Source organism: Lissotriton helveticus, chromosome 5_1 (assembly GCF_964261635.1).
Source record: "Lissotriton helveticus chromosome 5_1, aLisHel1.1, whole genome shotgun sequence".
NCBI classification, from domain to species: domain Eukaryota; kingdom Metazoa; phylum Chordata; class Amphibia; order Caudata; family Salamandridae; genus Lissotriton; species Lissotriton helveticus.
This window is the reverse complement of record NC_136065.1, coordinates 1,240,601,160-1,240,619,053: the sequence shown is the minus strand read 5'-3', so window position 1 is coordinate 1,240,619,053 and position 17,894 is coordinate 1,240,601,160. Positions and strand designations below refer to the sequence as shown.

Sequence of the window (17,894 nt, the reverse complement as noted above, 5' to 3'; positions counted from 1 at the left end):
AGATGCGAAAACTTGGGTAAGCCACTTTTCTCGCCTATATTGGGCATCTATGTGTGACATAGATTTCAGTCTACAAGACTGTATAACAACCCCAATTATAGCTCCTTTATATTTTAGTTTGGATGAAACATTGGCAGCAATAGATGCAGTAAAATCGGGGAAGGCTCCAGGACCGGATAAGATACCAGGAGATCTATGGAAACATGATAAAGAAGTTTGGGGCCCCTAGATCAATCTTTTATGCATTTCAGTCGCCACAGGTGCACTTATAACAGAATCATGGAAAGGGGTTGAAATCACGACTATTTTTAAAAAAGGTAATCGCCAAGACCCCTCGCATTATCAACTGAATAGTTTAATAGATGTTTTACAGAAAATATTTGCTCTGCAATTTTTTAAAACATTAAATGATTGGATTGAGGAGAATAACATTTTATCAAAATACCAGGCTGGCTTTAGAGCCAAAACTAGCACAATTGACCAGGTCTTTAGATTCCTCTGTATGAGTTGGAAATACACAGTATTCAAGAAGGGTCATCTATATATCGCCTTTTTTGACTCAAAGGCTGCTTTCGACCTCATCTCTAGAAATCTCCTTTGGAAATCCCTAAAAAACCAAGGGGTACCGGTTGAAATACTCTTGCAAATAATAAGACTGCATGAAGACAACTCTGCAAGGGTTAGATGGGGTCCAAGGGGTGAGCTTACTGAACCAATTCAGGTAAACAGGGGCGTAAGACAATGATGTGTGCTGGCACCCACCCTATTTTCATTATATGTAAATGTTATTCCTGACTAGTGATTGGGCTGCGAACATGATTTTCCCAAATTAGGGGGAGTGCCAGTACCTGAGCTTTTATTTGCGGATTACACCATTTTAATTTCCCAAACGCACAAAGGTTTACAGTGCTTAATAGATACTTTTGGGGTATACTATGAGGCTAAGGGTCTAGAAATAAATGCTAGTAAAACAAAATATATGGCCATTAATCCACACAAGTCCTTTAAAAATAACCTAACTGTCAAGAATCAGAAGCTAGAGTATGTGCATAATTTTAACGATCTAGGTATTACTTTGGATACCAAAATGACTTGGAAACTGCAAATGGAGAAAAGTAAGACTATTTTACTCCAAAACGCTCTACCAATTGTAAAGAAACACGAGAGCAGTTTGTCTAAAGCGGTATACCCTGCCCTCGAGGTATATAAGTATAGGGCACAATCGGCATCTCTATATGGGGCAGAGCTATGGGGTCCCTCAAGTAACAACACCTTCATGGTGGGAGAAAATACATGTTTTAGAAAATGATTATGTCTTCCAATGTGCACACCGCTAATACCTATTGTAATGGACCTAAATATACGCCGTCCAGACTACCAGGCAATTTTACGACTATTATTGTTATGGGTGCGACTGTGGTCAACCGTAAAACTCGTCCACTACAAAGAAGGGCTAGAGAAAATTCTAAGGCTCAAAAATGGTACAGGTTTGCCATGGCTGAAGAATGTTTATTGTTGGTTTCACAAATAAGGACTTAAGTATTTTCGGGAGGAACCCGCTCGATTGTCTATGGCTTGAAAAAAAACTACTAAAGCGAACTTTTTGGGCTTACATTCAAGACAGCTTGTTTCATAGCTCAGCCACAGGTATTCTAACTACACGGTTCCTCTTAATGAAACCAACTTGGAATTTCGAGTCTTTTTTAGACGAGGTGCAGCCACAGTTAGCAAAGTCCTTATATTTGAAATTCCAATACGGTGTATTACAGACAAATTCGAATATATCAAAATGTATCCAGAAACGAGGGGACAAAAGTTCTGAGTGTTGTGTATTTCTATTGTGTCAAACGTGTGTAAAAGAAAATGTTGTACATTTATTGTTCTTCTGCCCAGCTTAAATAAAATATAGAAGAAAATGGATCAAACCCATTAGCCGGTTACTGGGTATAAGATCCTCCTATGAGGCAGAAAGAATACTGAGAACTGATACATCTCAAACTGTGATTTTCAGTGTTAGTAGGTACCTGTTTGGAGTAAGTTTGATAAGAAGAAAGGAAGGTTTGACATTTTTTTTTAATAAACCAGAACCATATTGGCTTTTGCACTTGCACTTTACTTAGTACTTAGTACATGTAGAACATTATTTGTATTATTATATTAGCTGCATTGTACTAACAAAAAAACAGTTGGAATACTATATTTGTTATATATTTTCTATTATTGGTATTTTACATTTTTTAGAGTATTAGACCGGGAAGCCTTCTTTGGGGATGCCAGAAACAAAATGTTTAGCCCTTGATGCCTGTAAGGACGGTGTCCTAGCCAATCAGAACGCTACTATTGCAGCATTGTGATTGGCTTAGGGGAAAAGGGGGAAGCTGCCTGATTCTGCTTCCTGTGAGCAGAGAGCAGGAGGCCATTTTGTTCATTCAAGCTGCATAGCAGCCTACATGAAGAAAACGGAGAGTGCTATGACTGGTTTGGTCGGCCCGGGGGCCGCCCAAACAGTCAGCGCCCATAACATTGGGCTAGCCACTCCTCCCGACCCGCCCTCCCCCAAACAGGCATATCCTTCTTCTGCTTTCTCGCAAGGCGAGAAACAGAAACGTTAAAAGGTATTTATACCATTTTACGTTTCTACTTCTCGCAGTGCGAGAAAGCAGTGGGGCGATGCTCCGACGCCCACGTGCAGGAGCCGCCCCTGAAAATTGAGCACTGAGACGAGACCTACTCACTTTACTAATGTTTGTTTTCACTTGATTTTTGTTTGCCTTTGGTCCTTAGATGATCATACAAGTTTCTGGTGTGCATGCGTCACAATTTAGAGAACCTAGGTTATAATAGAAAAAATAATACTTACTTTTCTCTTTGCCACTGCAAGATATGCAGACTACATTTCCGGCCCGAATCTGAGAGCAAATTACTTACAAAACAGATAGAAATAAGATGGAGAGGTGTTTCCATTGAGGGAACTGACAATACTAATACGAAGGAAGATTCCATGTTATATTTTATAGAAGCGATTGTCCCCTCAACCGAATACTTAAAGTATATAATTATGTGCACCCTAAATGAAGGTTGCTGTTAGGTAGTTATGACAGCATGGTGTGTTGATGTCCACAAAGAAAGCAAAACAAAGGTAGAGTTCCCAGGCAAAAATTTCCAACGCAGGTGGCAATTACACGAATGCACCTGTAATTATCTTGAAGAAATGAACTAAAAAGCATCAGATTTCTTTACTCTCTCAGTTTTCCATTAGGGGCTGTACACTTTATCAGGCGATAAAACAATAATGCCATTTATCGCACCGACAGGCAAATATGTAAAGGACCGATTTACAAAAGGATTTTTTGACTCGACACCGGAACATCTAACTACCTATTAGTAAAAATGCACAGAAGGCTGTTGTCGGGCTAATTGGTCACAAAGTGTACGTGTACGTAATGGAGTACTATAAAAGTGCTCTTGTACGTACCCGTATTCTGTACTGTCGAGACTGCTGTTCGGTAACAATGAGGTGACTGCCTCCTCTCAACTGATGTGTGCAAAGAAACTACCTTCACTTTCTCTTTGTATGTTCAACCCCTCCCTCTCAGCGCTCTGCTTTGGGAAGGCGTGTAGCTGCTGTACTTCACTATCAGAATCCGTCTCACACACCTCACACCTCCATCTTGGCCGGAGGTGACAACATTACCTTTACCATCAATAGATCCAGGGCGCTCTCATTAGCAAGTGGCAGCAGTAAACCACAGGAGCCACACATAGGCCTTAGCTTAGGCTGACTATCAAAAACAATAGCGTCCATCAACGAGTCATTTCAACAAATTAATTAATAATTTGAATGCTATTCAATATATCCAGAAAGGTGAATGACAAGACAACCAAATAAAACCCAAGTATACACAAATAACTGTTAAAATCAGACTCTGTATTTTCAAAGCAGGTGTAAAACTATTATTTGACCAAAGTAAATATGTGCTCAAAGTGAAGTGAAAGTGAGCACACGGTGCTGGTGAATAGAAGACAGTCCGAAAAAGTGATCTCCATAAATAGAATGGCAATAGACTATATACAAGTAGTTCCAGAGGGAAGCACTATTAATAAAGTCTTTAGAAGTCAATTCTTTAGATCTCTGCCACAACAACAATCTTAACAGAAAGTCTTTAAAGCTTCTTTTTATCAATGGTGTTTCCACCCATGGAAGGCTATTGGCTCATCATTGGTATGAAGTGTGTAACCAGAGCACACATCGGAGCCTTATGTCATCAAGGATTATTAGAACAAAATAATAACGGTTGTTCAAGAGCACGTCCAGGGTGAGAACAAACCCAATCCCGTAATACACACACATATCAAAAAGCATACGGTGAATGAAGATGCCACAGACTGAGGGAGAAGGGTACACATCAAGGGGTATGATGAATACATGGGGAGGCCTATAAAAATCAGTTCAATTAGAATAGGGTGGATGATGGGACAAAGAGTGTATGCACCCAGGTGGAGAAAGGGGGAAGGAAGCAGTCATGAGAGACATATGAATCTGGTTACACTGGAAGTTGAGAGGAAAACATCTTAACTCTACAGCAGGGTGAAAAATGGTCCCAAAGGGATCCATTAAGTGCACCGAAGGCAGTACCGAACTGATCGCTGTTGTAGCTGAGCCAAAAATGAATGATTTAATTAGGTCAGTAAAACTTTATGTTAGACTTGGCCCTCTCTGCAGGGTCATCCCCAAATATTTTACTTTCACCCTCTTGTTTTCTGAATTCGTTTTTGTTGACCTTTAGGACTCTATGTATTTTACCACTACTAACCAGTGCTAAAATGCTTGTGCTCTCGCCTCTTAACATGGTAGAGTTGGCTAACACAATTGGCATATTTAATTCCCTTATAAATCCCTAGTAAAGTGGTTCTACATGTGCCCAGAGCATGAAAATTAAATGTTACCAGAGGCCTGGCAACACAGATTTGGCCACTTACTTAAGTAGCCCTTTAAACATGTCTTAGTTCCTAGACGCCCTAGGGTAGTAGCGCACTTTATGAATTCCTTTTGCATTTAATTTAATTTAATTTCATGTCTCAGACCAGCCATCGCAGCCCATGTGTGCAGTTTATAACTGTCATTTTGAACTGGCAAAGAAACCTTTTTCTAGGCCCAAACCTTCATTTTTGATTCAATTATGTCATCTCTAGAGTAGGCCCTAAAAAGCCCCCAGGGCAGAGTGCAATGCCCTGTAGCACGTACTTTTAAGTTTTACATGTCCTGGCAGTGAAAAATTCTTACATTACTGCAAGACCTTCCTCTTCCATAGGATAACATTAGAGTTGACTTTTTACATTTAATGAGCCGTAACTTCCAAATGGGAACATGGACACAGTTCATGTTTGGGGTCTTTAGAATTGTAATGAAAAATCCTCTTATAGGAAAGTTTAATTTTCAATAAAAAAAATTGAAAATGGCACTTTTAGGAAGTTGGCAGTTTGTATTTGTGTATAGCTCCTAGACAGCCACACACAATAGAGAGCTCAGGTGTTCCTTGATGAGCCATCACTGGCAGGATGTAGGGGCGTAACACAGGCCTAAGCAGCGGCGCTGTGCAAGGGTGCCCCCAAGCTCCCGGGGAACCCTCAGTACAGTACTCCGGCCCGGAGAGCTCCCTATTGAGGCCGGAGGGGACCCTCCACGTACCTGGCAGGGGGGCCCTCTCAAGTTTGGTGCTGTGGTTGGCCGGGAATCCAAATTTAGAGGGGTCCAGGAGGTTGCGGTGTTCCATTGCTGTTTTGAGAACCTTTGCGAGAAAGGGGAGATTTGCCAGTAATTCTTCAAATCTGCTGAGCCAGAGGTTGGTTTCTTCAGGAGGGGCCTCACTTCAGCGTGTTTGCGGTCCTCAGGAAGTAGGCTGTGGTGATGGAGGTGCTCAGGACTTTCTTGAGTTCTACGCCAATTGTCTTGCTACTGAGGTTGAATATGTGGTGGGGGCATGGGACTGTGGGTACTCCCGAGTGTACGGAGTTCATGATGGAGATTGTGAGAGGGTCCCAATGTACAAAATTATACTACTCACACAAGGAACACTATAGATATCGCTCACATGGTGGCACTACTCATATGACATCACTAACGCCAATTGCACAAATCACACCAATTATTACTCATATTAGGTTTTTCACTTACATAAGTGACATTTATCAGACCTTGCACTCCATACTCACACTGATCACCCTGTTAACATTATTCACATCTCTATTTATATACCTTACACTTTTCACATCTCTAACATAACTCATGTCACTATCATCATGGACATCACGCTTATCACCCATCAATACAAATCACTTTCATTTGTGAAAGGTATAACCTACTGGCAGTGCCAATGCTTGTTTACCTCTGCATTTTTCACCCACATATTGTAGGTGTAAATCAGGCATAATGTTTGTGTGTTGATACCTGGTATTACTTTGTCAATGATGCATTTAAATACCATCATATCAACAATGTCACTGTTAATCTCCAAATGCATGCAACTGGTAATATGGGTACATTTCAGGTTTCCATACATGATATCTGCCCCTATTAACATTTGCACGCATGCCAGAACGAATCAGACTTTTTGGTGAACAGACAATCCAGGATCTCATACTTTTACATTCTCCCAAGAATTCATAAAGGAGTGCAGCCCCCACCAGGAATACCAATTGTTCAGGGATTGGCTCCCTTCAGAAACCATTGTCAACATTTTGTGACCATTTCTAGCAACCATTGGTCAAAATAACACCATTATTTCTGCAAGACACTAGAGTTGTTTTGAATCTCCTTGGGGAGACTAATGACACTCCAGATAGATCTTTGGTTACCTTCATTGTAGAGGCACTCTACACCAATATCTCCCAGGGTATAATGTTGGAGGTGGTAGAGAGGACACTCACACGGGTGGATGTCATACGCCTCTGTGAGTTTCATTATGGAGTTTGCCACCCAGGCCCTATAAGAGAACAATTCCCAATATGGTGAGCAACTGTACCAGCAGACCTAGGGGACTTCTATGGGGAGTACATTTACCCCACGTCTAGCATGCCTTTAAATGACTGCCTTTGAGAGGGAAAAGATTTTCTGCAACACCAATCCTTACAGTGCCAACTTCCTTCTTTGGCACAGATACATTTATGACATCCTTATCATCTGGAAAGGAGAATGGATGACTTGTGAGAACTTTTGCAACTGGATGAACACTCTGAACTCTTACTTACGATTTCCAAAAACATCTCTGACAAAGGGCTTCCTTTCCTTGACCTGTTGATCTATTGTGTTAATGACAGACGATAGACAACCACTTACAAGAAACCAACTGACACTAACAGCCTTCTCCTGTACGGCAGTGACCACCCAAAATCACATAGGGATAATCTCCCCTACTGGCAGTTTTTAAAGCTACGCTACAATTGCAGTACAACACAAGACTTCATCAACCTCCCCATTGTGTGAGAAAAGCAAAAAAATGAGACAGAATTAACAGTAGGGAAGCCCCGCACGAGGCCACATGAGGATATATTGAATTGCGTCACTACTACACCTGATTCCAAAAAACTATGTAAAATTATTCGGAAACATTGGGCGATCCTGCAAATAGGCAACCTCTCATCTCCACCACCCCGATTCGACTTTAACTGCACTTGAAATCTGAAAGATATGCTTGTACATATGAGGCCACTCAAACCCATAAGATCAGAACAATGACCTCTATGAGATAGACCCCCAGTGAGAGGCCATTTCCTCTGTGGTTCATACGCAGTCTCTGCCTTTATGGAAACTACAAAGGAGGTCAGACTGGACAGCACTCGCAATTGGACACGGAGAACACATACCAACTGTAACTCTAAAAATTGATATACATAGTGACATGCCCCTGCAATAAAAGATATATTTGTATGACCACCAGATCGGTCAAAGTGAGAATTATGGAACATCGCAAAATGCATACGCTACAAAAAAATCTGTACCAAAATGAGAACACACTTTCTGACTGAAGGGCATTCACCGGACGATGTACGGGTGAACTGTTTTGGTAGCAAATCCACACATGAACACAAACACTCTGTTTAGGATGGAATAAAGTTGTATATTCCATCTGTTGACTCATGTCAGTGGGTTAAATTACGACATTCCATGGAGTGAAATAAACAACTGAGCTTTCCTAGCTCACCTCCATGAATGTTGTATGGACACCTACATATATAATTTACCCTCATCTCTCCTCTCCACTCTTCTATTTTATTCTTGTCAGTAAGAATGGAGACACTGCCTCCATTTACCCATATCTGAATTCTCATGAAAAAGACAAATTTGGCATTTTATGAAAAAGATAGCCTTTTGCCCACACCTTTGTATAAGGAGTTACACCTCTAGATGTCCACATGTGTATAACACATATAACAAGCTGACACCGACAATCAGCCTGCCACTTTGGCACCTACAGAGGGTCAATTCCCAGAAACATCCGAACCTCATTTTGAGTTTAGGGGATTCAGTTTCAGAATTGAAGAAATGCTTTCTTTTGAGACGTTTCGTACACCCTTTTCAAAATGGTGTCCGGGTTAGATAACTTCTTTCTCACAGTACAGCATTTTTGTTGGGGGACTTTATGCCCATTTTCTGTCAAATGATTTAACAGTGCAAGAAAGTAAATTTGACAATCTTCCTAAATTTGAAAATCTTCTTTCGTATTGGTTGTTAACAAGAGATCATCTATGTACTGGACTAGAACTAAATTATATGGTAATCTCACCCTTTCAAAATCCTTTTTAAGAATTTGAAAGAAAATTGAAGGACTCTCTATATACCCCTGTGGGATTCTACACCGCACAAAAACTTTATTAAAAAATTGAAATGTAAAAGGGAACTGTGAATCCTCATTCAATGATATTGAAAAGAATGGTTGGCACAAGTCAATCGCTGTGTACCATTCTACCTCTGCTGGAATTTGGAACAGTATTACAGATGGATTTGTTACCCGAGGACAACAAGGAATCGTAATTGTATTAATCTTTTGGAGTTCTTGAACAGTTCTTCATTTCCCACTCGGTCTCTTAATTCCTATTATAGGATAATTGCATGGACTGCCAAGAATCTCTTGAAGGATTCCTTGTTCAATCATTTTCTCTTTCACTGGTTTCTTTCCCTCTTCAGCCTCTTTAGTTAACCTGTACTGTCTAGTGCTGGGGGATATTGCAGCTGGTTTCACCTTTATTTTAACTGGTTCTGCTGTTTTTACCAATCCAACTTCTTTCCCTGAAAATACCCATTACTCCTCTCTGACAGTGAGTCTTAAATCTGGATGGACGTCTTCTTTTGTCAAATCTGGGCACATCTGAACTCTGGAGTTATCTCCACTAATTTTGAAAAGTGAATCCTCATCTTGTGTTTCTATTGCAACACCATACGGTGTGCAGTTATGAACTCACTTCATGTTGCGAAGAAGATCCCTTCCAAGCAAGTACACTGGGCTCAAATCAATGTGGCCTAACGGCCAGGGTGGTACACCTCGAAACCAGGGAACCGGGTTCGAGTCTCGACAGGGTCGCTCAACATCCTGTGATTCTGGGAAATCACTTAATCTACCCGTGCCTAGCAAAATGAATGTGTCCTTGTGTAACGAAACTGGTGCTAATGCAAAGCGCTCTGATACCCGATATCTTCGGATATAGTTTGTGCTATATAAAACTCTATAAAAAAATTAAAATGTGTCCTTCTGTAACGTAACTGGTGCTTATGTAAAGCGCTCTGATACCTTCGGGTCTAGTTCGCGCTATATAAAACTCTTCCCCCCCCCAAAAAATGATGTTTATTCTGCATTTGTTCTGTTTTGACTGGATCATCTGCTGAAACCTGATTAGCAATATGTTTATTGTTGATCCCTACAAAGTGGACTGCATCACTGGAGCTGGTTCTACTGGCATTTGAAGTTTTCTGACTTAGCATGTTCTGCATTTTTGATATTGCTTTATTTTTCTGCACCTGCTGATTTTGTTGTATATTATCCTGAATTCTGTGATTCTGGGAAAATCACTGAATCTCCCTGTGCCTAGCAAAATGAATGTGTCCTTGTGTAAAAATACTGGTGCTAATGTAAAGCTAATGTAAAGCGTTCTGATACCTGATATCTTCGGGTCTAGTTCACGCTATATAAAACTCTTTTTTTAAAGTGTAACCTGTTCCAGTATTATTATGGCTTTATATCATGTAGTTCTGCCTTCTTACGGGGCAGGCCTTTTTTGACCTCCACTATGTCTAAGCACCTTTCACCCAGGGCATGTATTTTGGAACAGTATTCAGGCCATTCTAGATCGCAGAACCTGGTGCCTGATATGTCTGCAATACATGTGACCATCCATGATTAGTTAATTAGCAGGACCGCTATAAGAGTCGGTGTAGCTTCAATACCTAGCATTAACTGCAATTCCTGTCACATTAATTTGTTTATTTGGGGGTAGTTTTATATAGCATATGCTCGACCCGAAGATATCAGAGCGCTTTACATGAGCACCAGTTGCGTTACAGATAGACACATTAATTTTGTTAGGTACAGGGAGATTAAGTGATTTGCCCAGAATCACAAAATCTTGAACATCCCAGCAGAGAATCGAACCCGCTTCCCCAGCATCGAGGTTGACCGCTCTAGCCGTTAGGCCACATCGTCTCCTACTCAAAGGGCGCACCCTGCAAGTACTCTTCGGGCTATCACCAGTGTCCTTTTTGGAAGATCTCAAAAGGCAGGACCTTCAATACATACCATTCTTTGTCACCTATTACGAGGATCCGCATCGACTTCTGACCAGCCACCATCCCCCACAAGATGGCGCCTGTATTTGCACATAATCACAGACAATATATACGGTCTAGTTATACTGTGTTACACAGCAAAGTCCATCTGAAACTTATCACTCATGGGGTAATGGTATTTAAGACAGTCCTCCCGCTTGCTCCTCCACTTTCGAGGCAGCAGAGATTGGGTAGGTCGTCTTGGGGATTCTACACTACGATTCTGTAAGTCTTGCCACAAAGTTATCTTTACATGTTCCCCCGAAAGAGTCCACCTTTGAACCTCTACTATGCAGTGCCACACAATAACATGCCCTTATTTCTGTATTCCAGCACTCTAAATCACTGTTAACTCTACTCACACTCAAGAAGGTATTACAGCTACCTAAAGTGGGTGAATTTGCCAACTGTGGCCCAGTGTCTGAAATCTATGTGTTTGTGCTTACCTACTGGTCTGTCCCTTGTTTGTTTAAAGTGTTTCAAAATGTCTGGTTTGTTTTGCACAGTGCAAATTGCACTTACACCAATAGTGGCATGTTGCCCAGAGTTATGCATGTCGCACCACAATGACACTATGTCTCTAGCTACTTGGTGCTATGCAGGTGGCATGATTTATGATTTTAATCTCCATTACAGGTTGTTTTTTTAGAAACCATTACATGAAGGCATCTACCTATACCAATCTAGGTAGCTTGTGATTGGTAATATTTGGAATTACACAACCTCAGATTCCAACCACTGTGTAGATTAAAGAAAATTGGTCCTCACAAATTGCCAATGATCATCAGCAACTTACAATCGGCAAGAAACATATTGACCCTCTGAGCAATCACTGATTATTGTTTCTTTTAATAGCCACCACGTTTTTAATTAGACAAGTGGACTCGCCTATTAAAATCCCTTTAGTCTATTTTAATACGCACTTTGCACACAAAGATATTTTTTACACCAATCTACACGAGTAGCCCCAAACCAACACTTCACATACGGCAAACCTTGCGGGCGCCCATCAGTCATTGTACAGCCAGCCCAACGAGGAGCATGACACCCATATGGGTGTGTGAGGGCTCTTGCTCCTGAGGAATCCGACTCCCTAATTCTTGAACGACCTCACATTTTCTCTCTTTTCACTAAAGGGAACTGCATATTCTTGTAGAAATACTTCATTCTTTTGCTGGACCTACAAGCACTCCTGGTCCCTCTGTTTGGTTACAAAAAAATATGGCAATAACCTATTGGTTTTACCTGGTATGTTAAAGAATAAAGAGATTTGGTGGTTTACCACTAGGCCGATATTACATCAAAATGGACATGTAGAGAAGAGAAACAAAAAACAGAACTATTAAACCATGTATGCATCACTCAGAGAAAAATGTTTGTGCCCTTGTTATATTTCACTTTGTAAAATCTTTGCTGCCAGCACACTTTGCACATTATCTGCATACGCAGCTGATGCATCTTTTTAATTCAAGCCACAGACGTAAATTGAGTGGAAGACCACATCTCATCAATTCTTCAGAAAAGTACAGAGAGAAATAACGAGTAAGGAATGGACTTTGAGTAAGCCTTCTTTAGCAATTGGCTTTCACGTGTTTTTAAGATATGATATTGATTGAATAGGTTGTCCATGAAGGCCATGGCAATTTGTGGATGGTTACACATTAGATTTTAATGATGGGGCAGTAAGTAGTCCTTTTCCTAGACTTATAATGTGACATAACATATCTTTTAATTGAGGGCGCGAGATTGTTATTTGATTTTAACTGATAAGTTATGGCTTCTTGTTTAGAAAGTGTGTGCAGTTTGGATGTCTTGGCTTATCACGAAATAAAAAGTGCTGGTCACGTATCTTCTTTTCATGTTCATTTATTTTCCTTTGCTGTCCTGATAGCATGTTGCTGGAATGGAACACGTGGACCCAAGATATCTTAATCATGCAACTGAATTGAAGGCTCTTTTTCAAAAGTATATTCTATGCACTATTTTGGCATACATGTATTTTAAGTTGAAAACTTACAAGGCTAACTACATGCTTTGATTCCTTTTCATAACACTTTTCTTTGAGGGCGCAGCTTAACATTGCTAATGCAGCTTTTTCAGAGGAGGGGACCTATCTTCCAGGTCTATAATTTTTGTATCTTAAGTTGTCATGGGATTTTCTTTGTACAACAAGCATAATGTCCTCCAACAATCCCCCCACATTACCCCTATTGGCTTTACAAATAAACAGTAAAGAAAGCTGTCACATACTGTAGCAAAGGCACTCCCCAATTCCCCACTAAGAGTGTCCCTATTGTCAGGTGACCACATGCTTTCAATTTCCAATCCCAGGAAGGAACTGCTAATACAGATCTCCACTTTAAAAGAATGAAACGCCATACTGAAACACACGAAGGAGGCACTGATGAAAGTAGACAGACGCATGGCGCAGAAGCTGAAAAGCACAGCATGGGAATCTATCTGGTTCAACACAAAAGTAACCTATCATGGAGCGACATTGCACAATGACATATGGATCGAGAAAGGCATTAGCCTCCCCAACCAGACAGAAACCAAGCAAGGGCCGCTGACGTTCCAGAACCTACAGCAGCTACACGACCTCCCAAACCAAGAGCTCTACAACTTCCTAAAGATCAAGACAGCAATAACGAAAGCGAACTTACGCAGAGGGGAGCCAGGCATCATCAAGTACCTGCAACTCCTCAACTCAGCAGGTCACCAAACTGCAAAGATATACAAGTTCCTAAGCCCCTCCACGCTGGCACAGAACAAGAAAGCCACTAACGCATGGGAGACGCTCCTGGGCAGGCAACTGAATGAAATAGAACGGGCAAAAATGTGGAGCTCAGCGACAACAAACAAAGTCACCCCACAACTAGCGCAAACAAAGTATTGGCTACTCCACAGGGCCTACTGGACGCCATCCAAGCTCCACAAGGTCGGCATCGCAGAATCAAGCAAATGCTGGAACTGCCAGAAAGAAGAAGGCACCCTTGAACACCTCATTTTCACCTGCGTGAAAGTCAAGAGGTTCTGGACACAGATCAACACCTTCTTGAACGATATGCTCAAAACCGACCTAACAATCAGCTTCGTAAGCCTGGCGACAGAACACCTAACCGCGAACCTAAAAAGTAGAGAAGAGAGAGAACTCCTAGACATACTCCTCACAGCAGCCCTTAAAATAATCCTAACGAACTGGAAGAACACAGCCAAAGCGAACTTTAAAACATGGATTAATTGGGTCACTTTCCTGAGAGGAGCAGACAACATCACAGGCAACTTCTCGAAAGAACACAACGCCAAACTACACATGTGGCGCCCACTCGATGACCACCTGAGGAAACCCCAGTAAACCCCCCCCCCCTTTCTCTCTTTTTCTCTTTCTTCCCTTCTTGTAATTGAGGGAAAACAAACGATAAGAGCGCGCATCCACAAATGGACTGTTATAGAAAAAACCGCTATTGTACGCTCCACCTATATATATATATTTTTGTATGTTTTTTTTTTATATGCCAATAAAAGTTTTTTTAAATAAAAAAAAAAAAAAAAAAAAAAAAAAAGAATGAACAATTTGACCATGCTTTATTTGTACAGTGAATCTTTTAGCGCACAGTCAACGCGCCAATAAACAAGCAGTGGCAAAGCTACTCTGTATGATTTCTACACTAGGCTGAGCCAAGACATGAATGACAAAGTAGTCTTAAGCTAATGGCTGAAAAAGGCTGGTCGACCGGAGCCAATGGTTGAAAGGGACAAACTCAAATCCCACTCCAAGCAAGCAATGGGGCTCAGCTGTGTTGTCAAACCCCACACTTAGAACACACACACATGCCACATTATCGCTCGCTCTCCATCATAGCTCCTTGGAGGTTATCTGGGCACGCTGTGGGGCAGCCCGCACCTCTCCTTTCAACGCTGCTGTTGAGATGGGGTGCAGGGCTCAGCATGGGAGGAGAGCTGAACAAAGTCTGCATAGGGGAGCACCCTGCCACCTGACCTGACCCTCTGGGTTGTCCCCCAGAGCATGTACGGGTGGTTACAATATTTTCACCCTGGATAATGTTGTAAGAGACTGATCAGGGCATTGTGTAAGCTCACTGCTGTCTTGGGGAGGGATATGCGGGGAAGCGCATCAGCAGATCGCGCGGGAGTAGCTACAGACCTCTATCTGAATGATGCCGGAGCAAGAACAGACCACCTACAGGAGCTCACTGCTAGAGAAGCATCCCCATGCACACACACACACACACACAACACATCCTCACTGAACGAGAAGCATCGGTCTGTATACAGAGCCCCACTGACAAGGCCACTCGACATCCATCAGAGCCTCAATACCACAAGAAACTGCACACCACAAATCCTCACAGAAAGAGAACATTGTACGGGTGTAAAAAGAACATCACTACAAGAACAACCCTGCAGCCCCACTGAGAACAGCCACATAGAGCAATAAACTGTATGAAAAATGGTGAATACAAAAGAGAGACACTGACAGAAAGCACTGAATGCAAGAAAGAGGCCCGGAGAAAGAGCGCGTCCGCCAGCAGGGCCTGCTTGGACCACTGTGCATTGCAGGCTGCACGGGGTCCACGAAGGAGACCCACTAAAACGGCGGCCTATTTTGTGCCACAAGTGCCTCCCAGTGTTTGGGACCCTCTGTGGTCCAGGTGGCCGCGTCACTTCCGGTGAGAGTGGGGGCGGGGGAGGAGGCACATATAACTCTCCCCGCCCTCTAGGCACCCTCTTTGTCCACTACTCCAAAGCCGTTTAGGTGTCCCCCAGACCTCCAGGAGCGGTACTTGGTGAGTGCGTGCCTCCCACCCAACCAGTTTTCCTCGGACGGGACTGCTTGATCCGGCCATTGCCGAGGCGGGGATCCGCCGTTGTTGGGGGGGGGGGGGAGGAAGGTCAGCTCTTGGGGGCACAGGCCGTCGTCACCCGTCTAAGGCCTCATGTTCCTGGTGATGCCCGGTTCTCGGCCAGGCCGTTCGGCGCTGGCCTGGTTCCTAACTTGCGTGGCTTTGTGTGTGTCTGGGGGTGAAGGGTGAGCCAGCGAGTACAGCTGGGTTTCTCTCTGCTCGGAGCGGCACTACCGGGTTTCCATCTGTCGTGAGCCTGAGCTGTGGATGGGCAGGTGAGCGGGGAGCACCGCGATCATCCCCCTCTGGCTCCATAAAACCTGCAGCAATTTTCTCCACAAAAAAAGTGTCTTGTCTGGTTATTGCTCTAGGAGAATGCTGTATGGGGGGAGGGGGAGTGTTTGCCGATATTGGCACTAAGAGCAGAGCAGAGCCTCGCTGTCAGAAGACACTATACACAGAGCGGAGCATCACTGACAAGACGAACACGCATCATACATGCGCCCCAGCCACAGGCAAAACAGCCGAAGTACAGCAGCGCCTCGCTGTTAGAAAACACTACACAGAGCAGATAGCCTCGCTAAGGCCAACGGACATACAGCAGAACCTCATGTTAGACAAAGCCTGCACATAGCAGCACCTCGCCGAGACCCATCTCTCTTCACTGGCAGTCAACGTGGCTATCTTCATGGCACTGTGAGTGGGGTTATCTCTCCATGAAGCCTCTCTGATGAAGCTCTTTTCAGAAGGCGGCCCTGTTTGTGATCGCTGATAGTCTCAACAGGGTGAAGAATACCAGACTCCCGGAAGAGCTTTAGCTGAACACACAAAATTGAGCGAAGGAGTAGAAAATAACTTCTTTTCGGCTAACACAGTGTGACTTGTGGCCCTCAATTTCATGGCAGTGCCCACCGCTCATGAAACATTTGCGCCGCCACCGAAACCTGCTTCATTCTGCAGCTGCCAAGGCTCGGAGGCTCCGTCCCAAGCTGCAGCCTCTAGGGAGGAGGAAGCAGGGAGTAAAGCCGGAGACCACAGAGGGCAGGTGCAGAAAGGACATTTGCTGCCAGTGCTTGGTGGCCAACACATGGAAGGTTTATGACTGAGTGCATTATCCACCCAAAGGCAAGTCTGCCTACCTAAAGAGACCTACCAAACCATAGATAAGTGCTCCCAAGTAAAGCAACTTGCGTAAACGAACCCTAGACAAGTCTTCATCACAGAAGGCGACTTACCGAGCAGCAGACGAGCCTGTGTTAATATGATCACTCAACTAAGGATAGGCAAGTGTGTGCCCATAAAACCACCTATGCAGCCACAGATGCGTCTGTCCTTGTGGGGCAAACTGCCATGCGTTATAAAGGTCTGCCTATTTGAAGCAACCAATGGTATGTCAGGCCATACAGTAGATCTGGCATTTTACCTAGTCACGTAACAAATATACCCCAAAAGGCCGCATATGCAACGAAAACAAGTCCGCACCAACAAGCTGATAAATTCAAAAAAAAGCAAATCAGCACCAACAAGGTGACATACCGAATAATAATCTGCTCCCACACATCAACAATCAGCAAGGTGGCATGCCCAGCAATAGTCTGCTCCCTACAGGTGACAATACTCAACAATAAGCAAGTGTGCCCACATAAGGCTACTCACCACACCAAAGAGCAGTCTGCCCACACAGGGCAATGAGTCCCAGCACCAGGAGCGGGCCGGCCATGACTGAGCCCCTCAGCGCCGAGGCTCTCTGCGGCCCCTGGGCTGCTGCTCTCGCTGTTCAGGCGCACCCCCGGAGAAGGAAAGAATCCGTCCGAGCAGGCTGCCTGAGCCGTACCTGGGGAAGGGGCGTGCAAGCACGCACTCTGCGCTCGCCGCACAAGAACGAGGAAGGAATACCTCGCAGGCCAAACCTGTCCCGCAGGTAGTGAGATTCGGAGGTAGGTGTGTGCCTCAGGACAGTGACTCAGGCCCCGGTGTGTGCGACTATCCCATGACTTCCTGGAGCCGAGAGGCAGTGTACTGAAAGAGAAAATTAATGTTTCACATTGTGGCTGCAGGTCTAGTTTTGGTTATCATCAGCATACATTTGTGGGCGAATCACGTGACTGTGGATGTTACATGCCACTAAAACCTGCCTGGCCAGAAATCAGGAGTGCTGCCCGACTGACTGGTGAACAATGGTCATAGCTTTGAATGGACCTCTGGTAGGAGTG

At 43.4% G+C, this 17,894-nt stretch overlaps 1 protein-coding gene across 1 annotated transcript in view; it reads right to left on the bottom strand.

Moving 5' to 3' along the window:
• Nucleotides 1-17,425, bottom strand: part of LOC144755252 (disintegrin and metalloproteinase domain-containing protein 9-like) — a 929,123-nt gene extending 911,698 nt beyond the window's left edge. Inside the window, exon 1 of the mRNA XM_078643994.1 lies at nucleotides 17,338-17,425. Within this exon, the coding sequence (XP_078500120.1) occupies nucleotides 17,338-17,401 (64 nt within the window). The 5' untranslated portion in view covers nucleotides 17,402-17,425. The remainder of the gene's footprint in view (nucleotides 1-17,337) is intronic.
• Nucleotides 17,426-17,894: the final 469 nt, after the last annotated feature.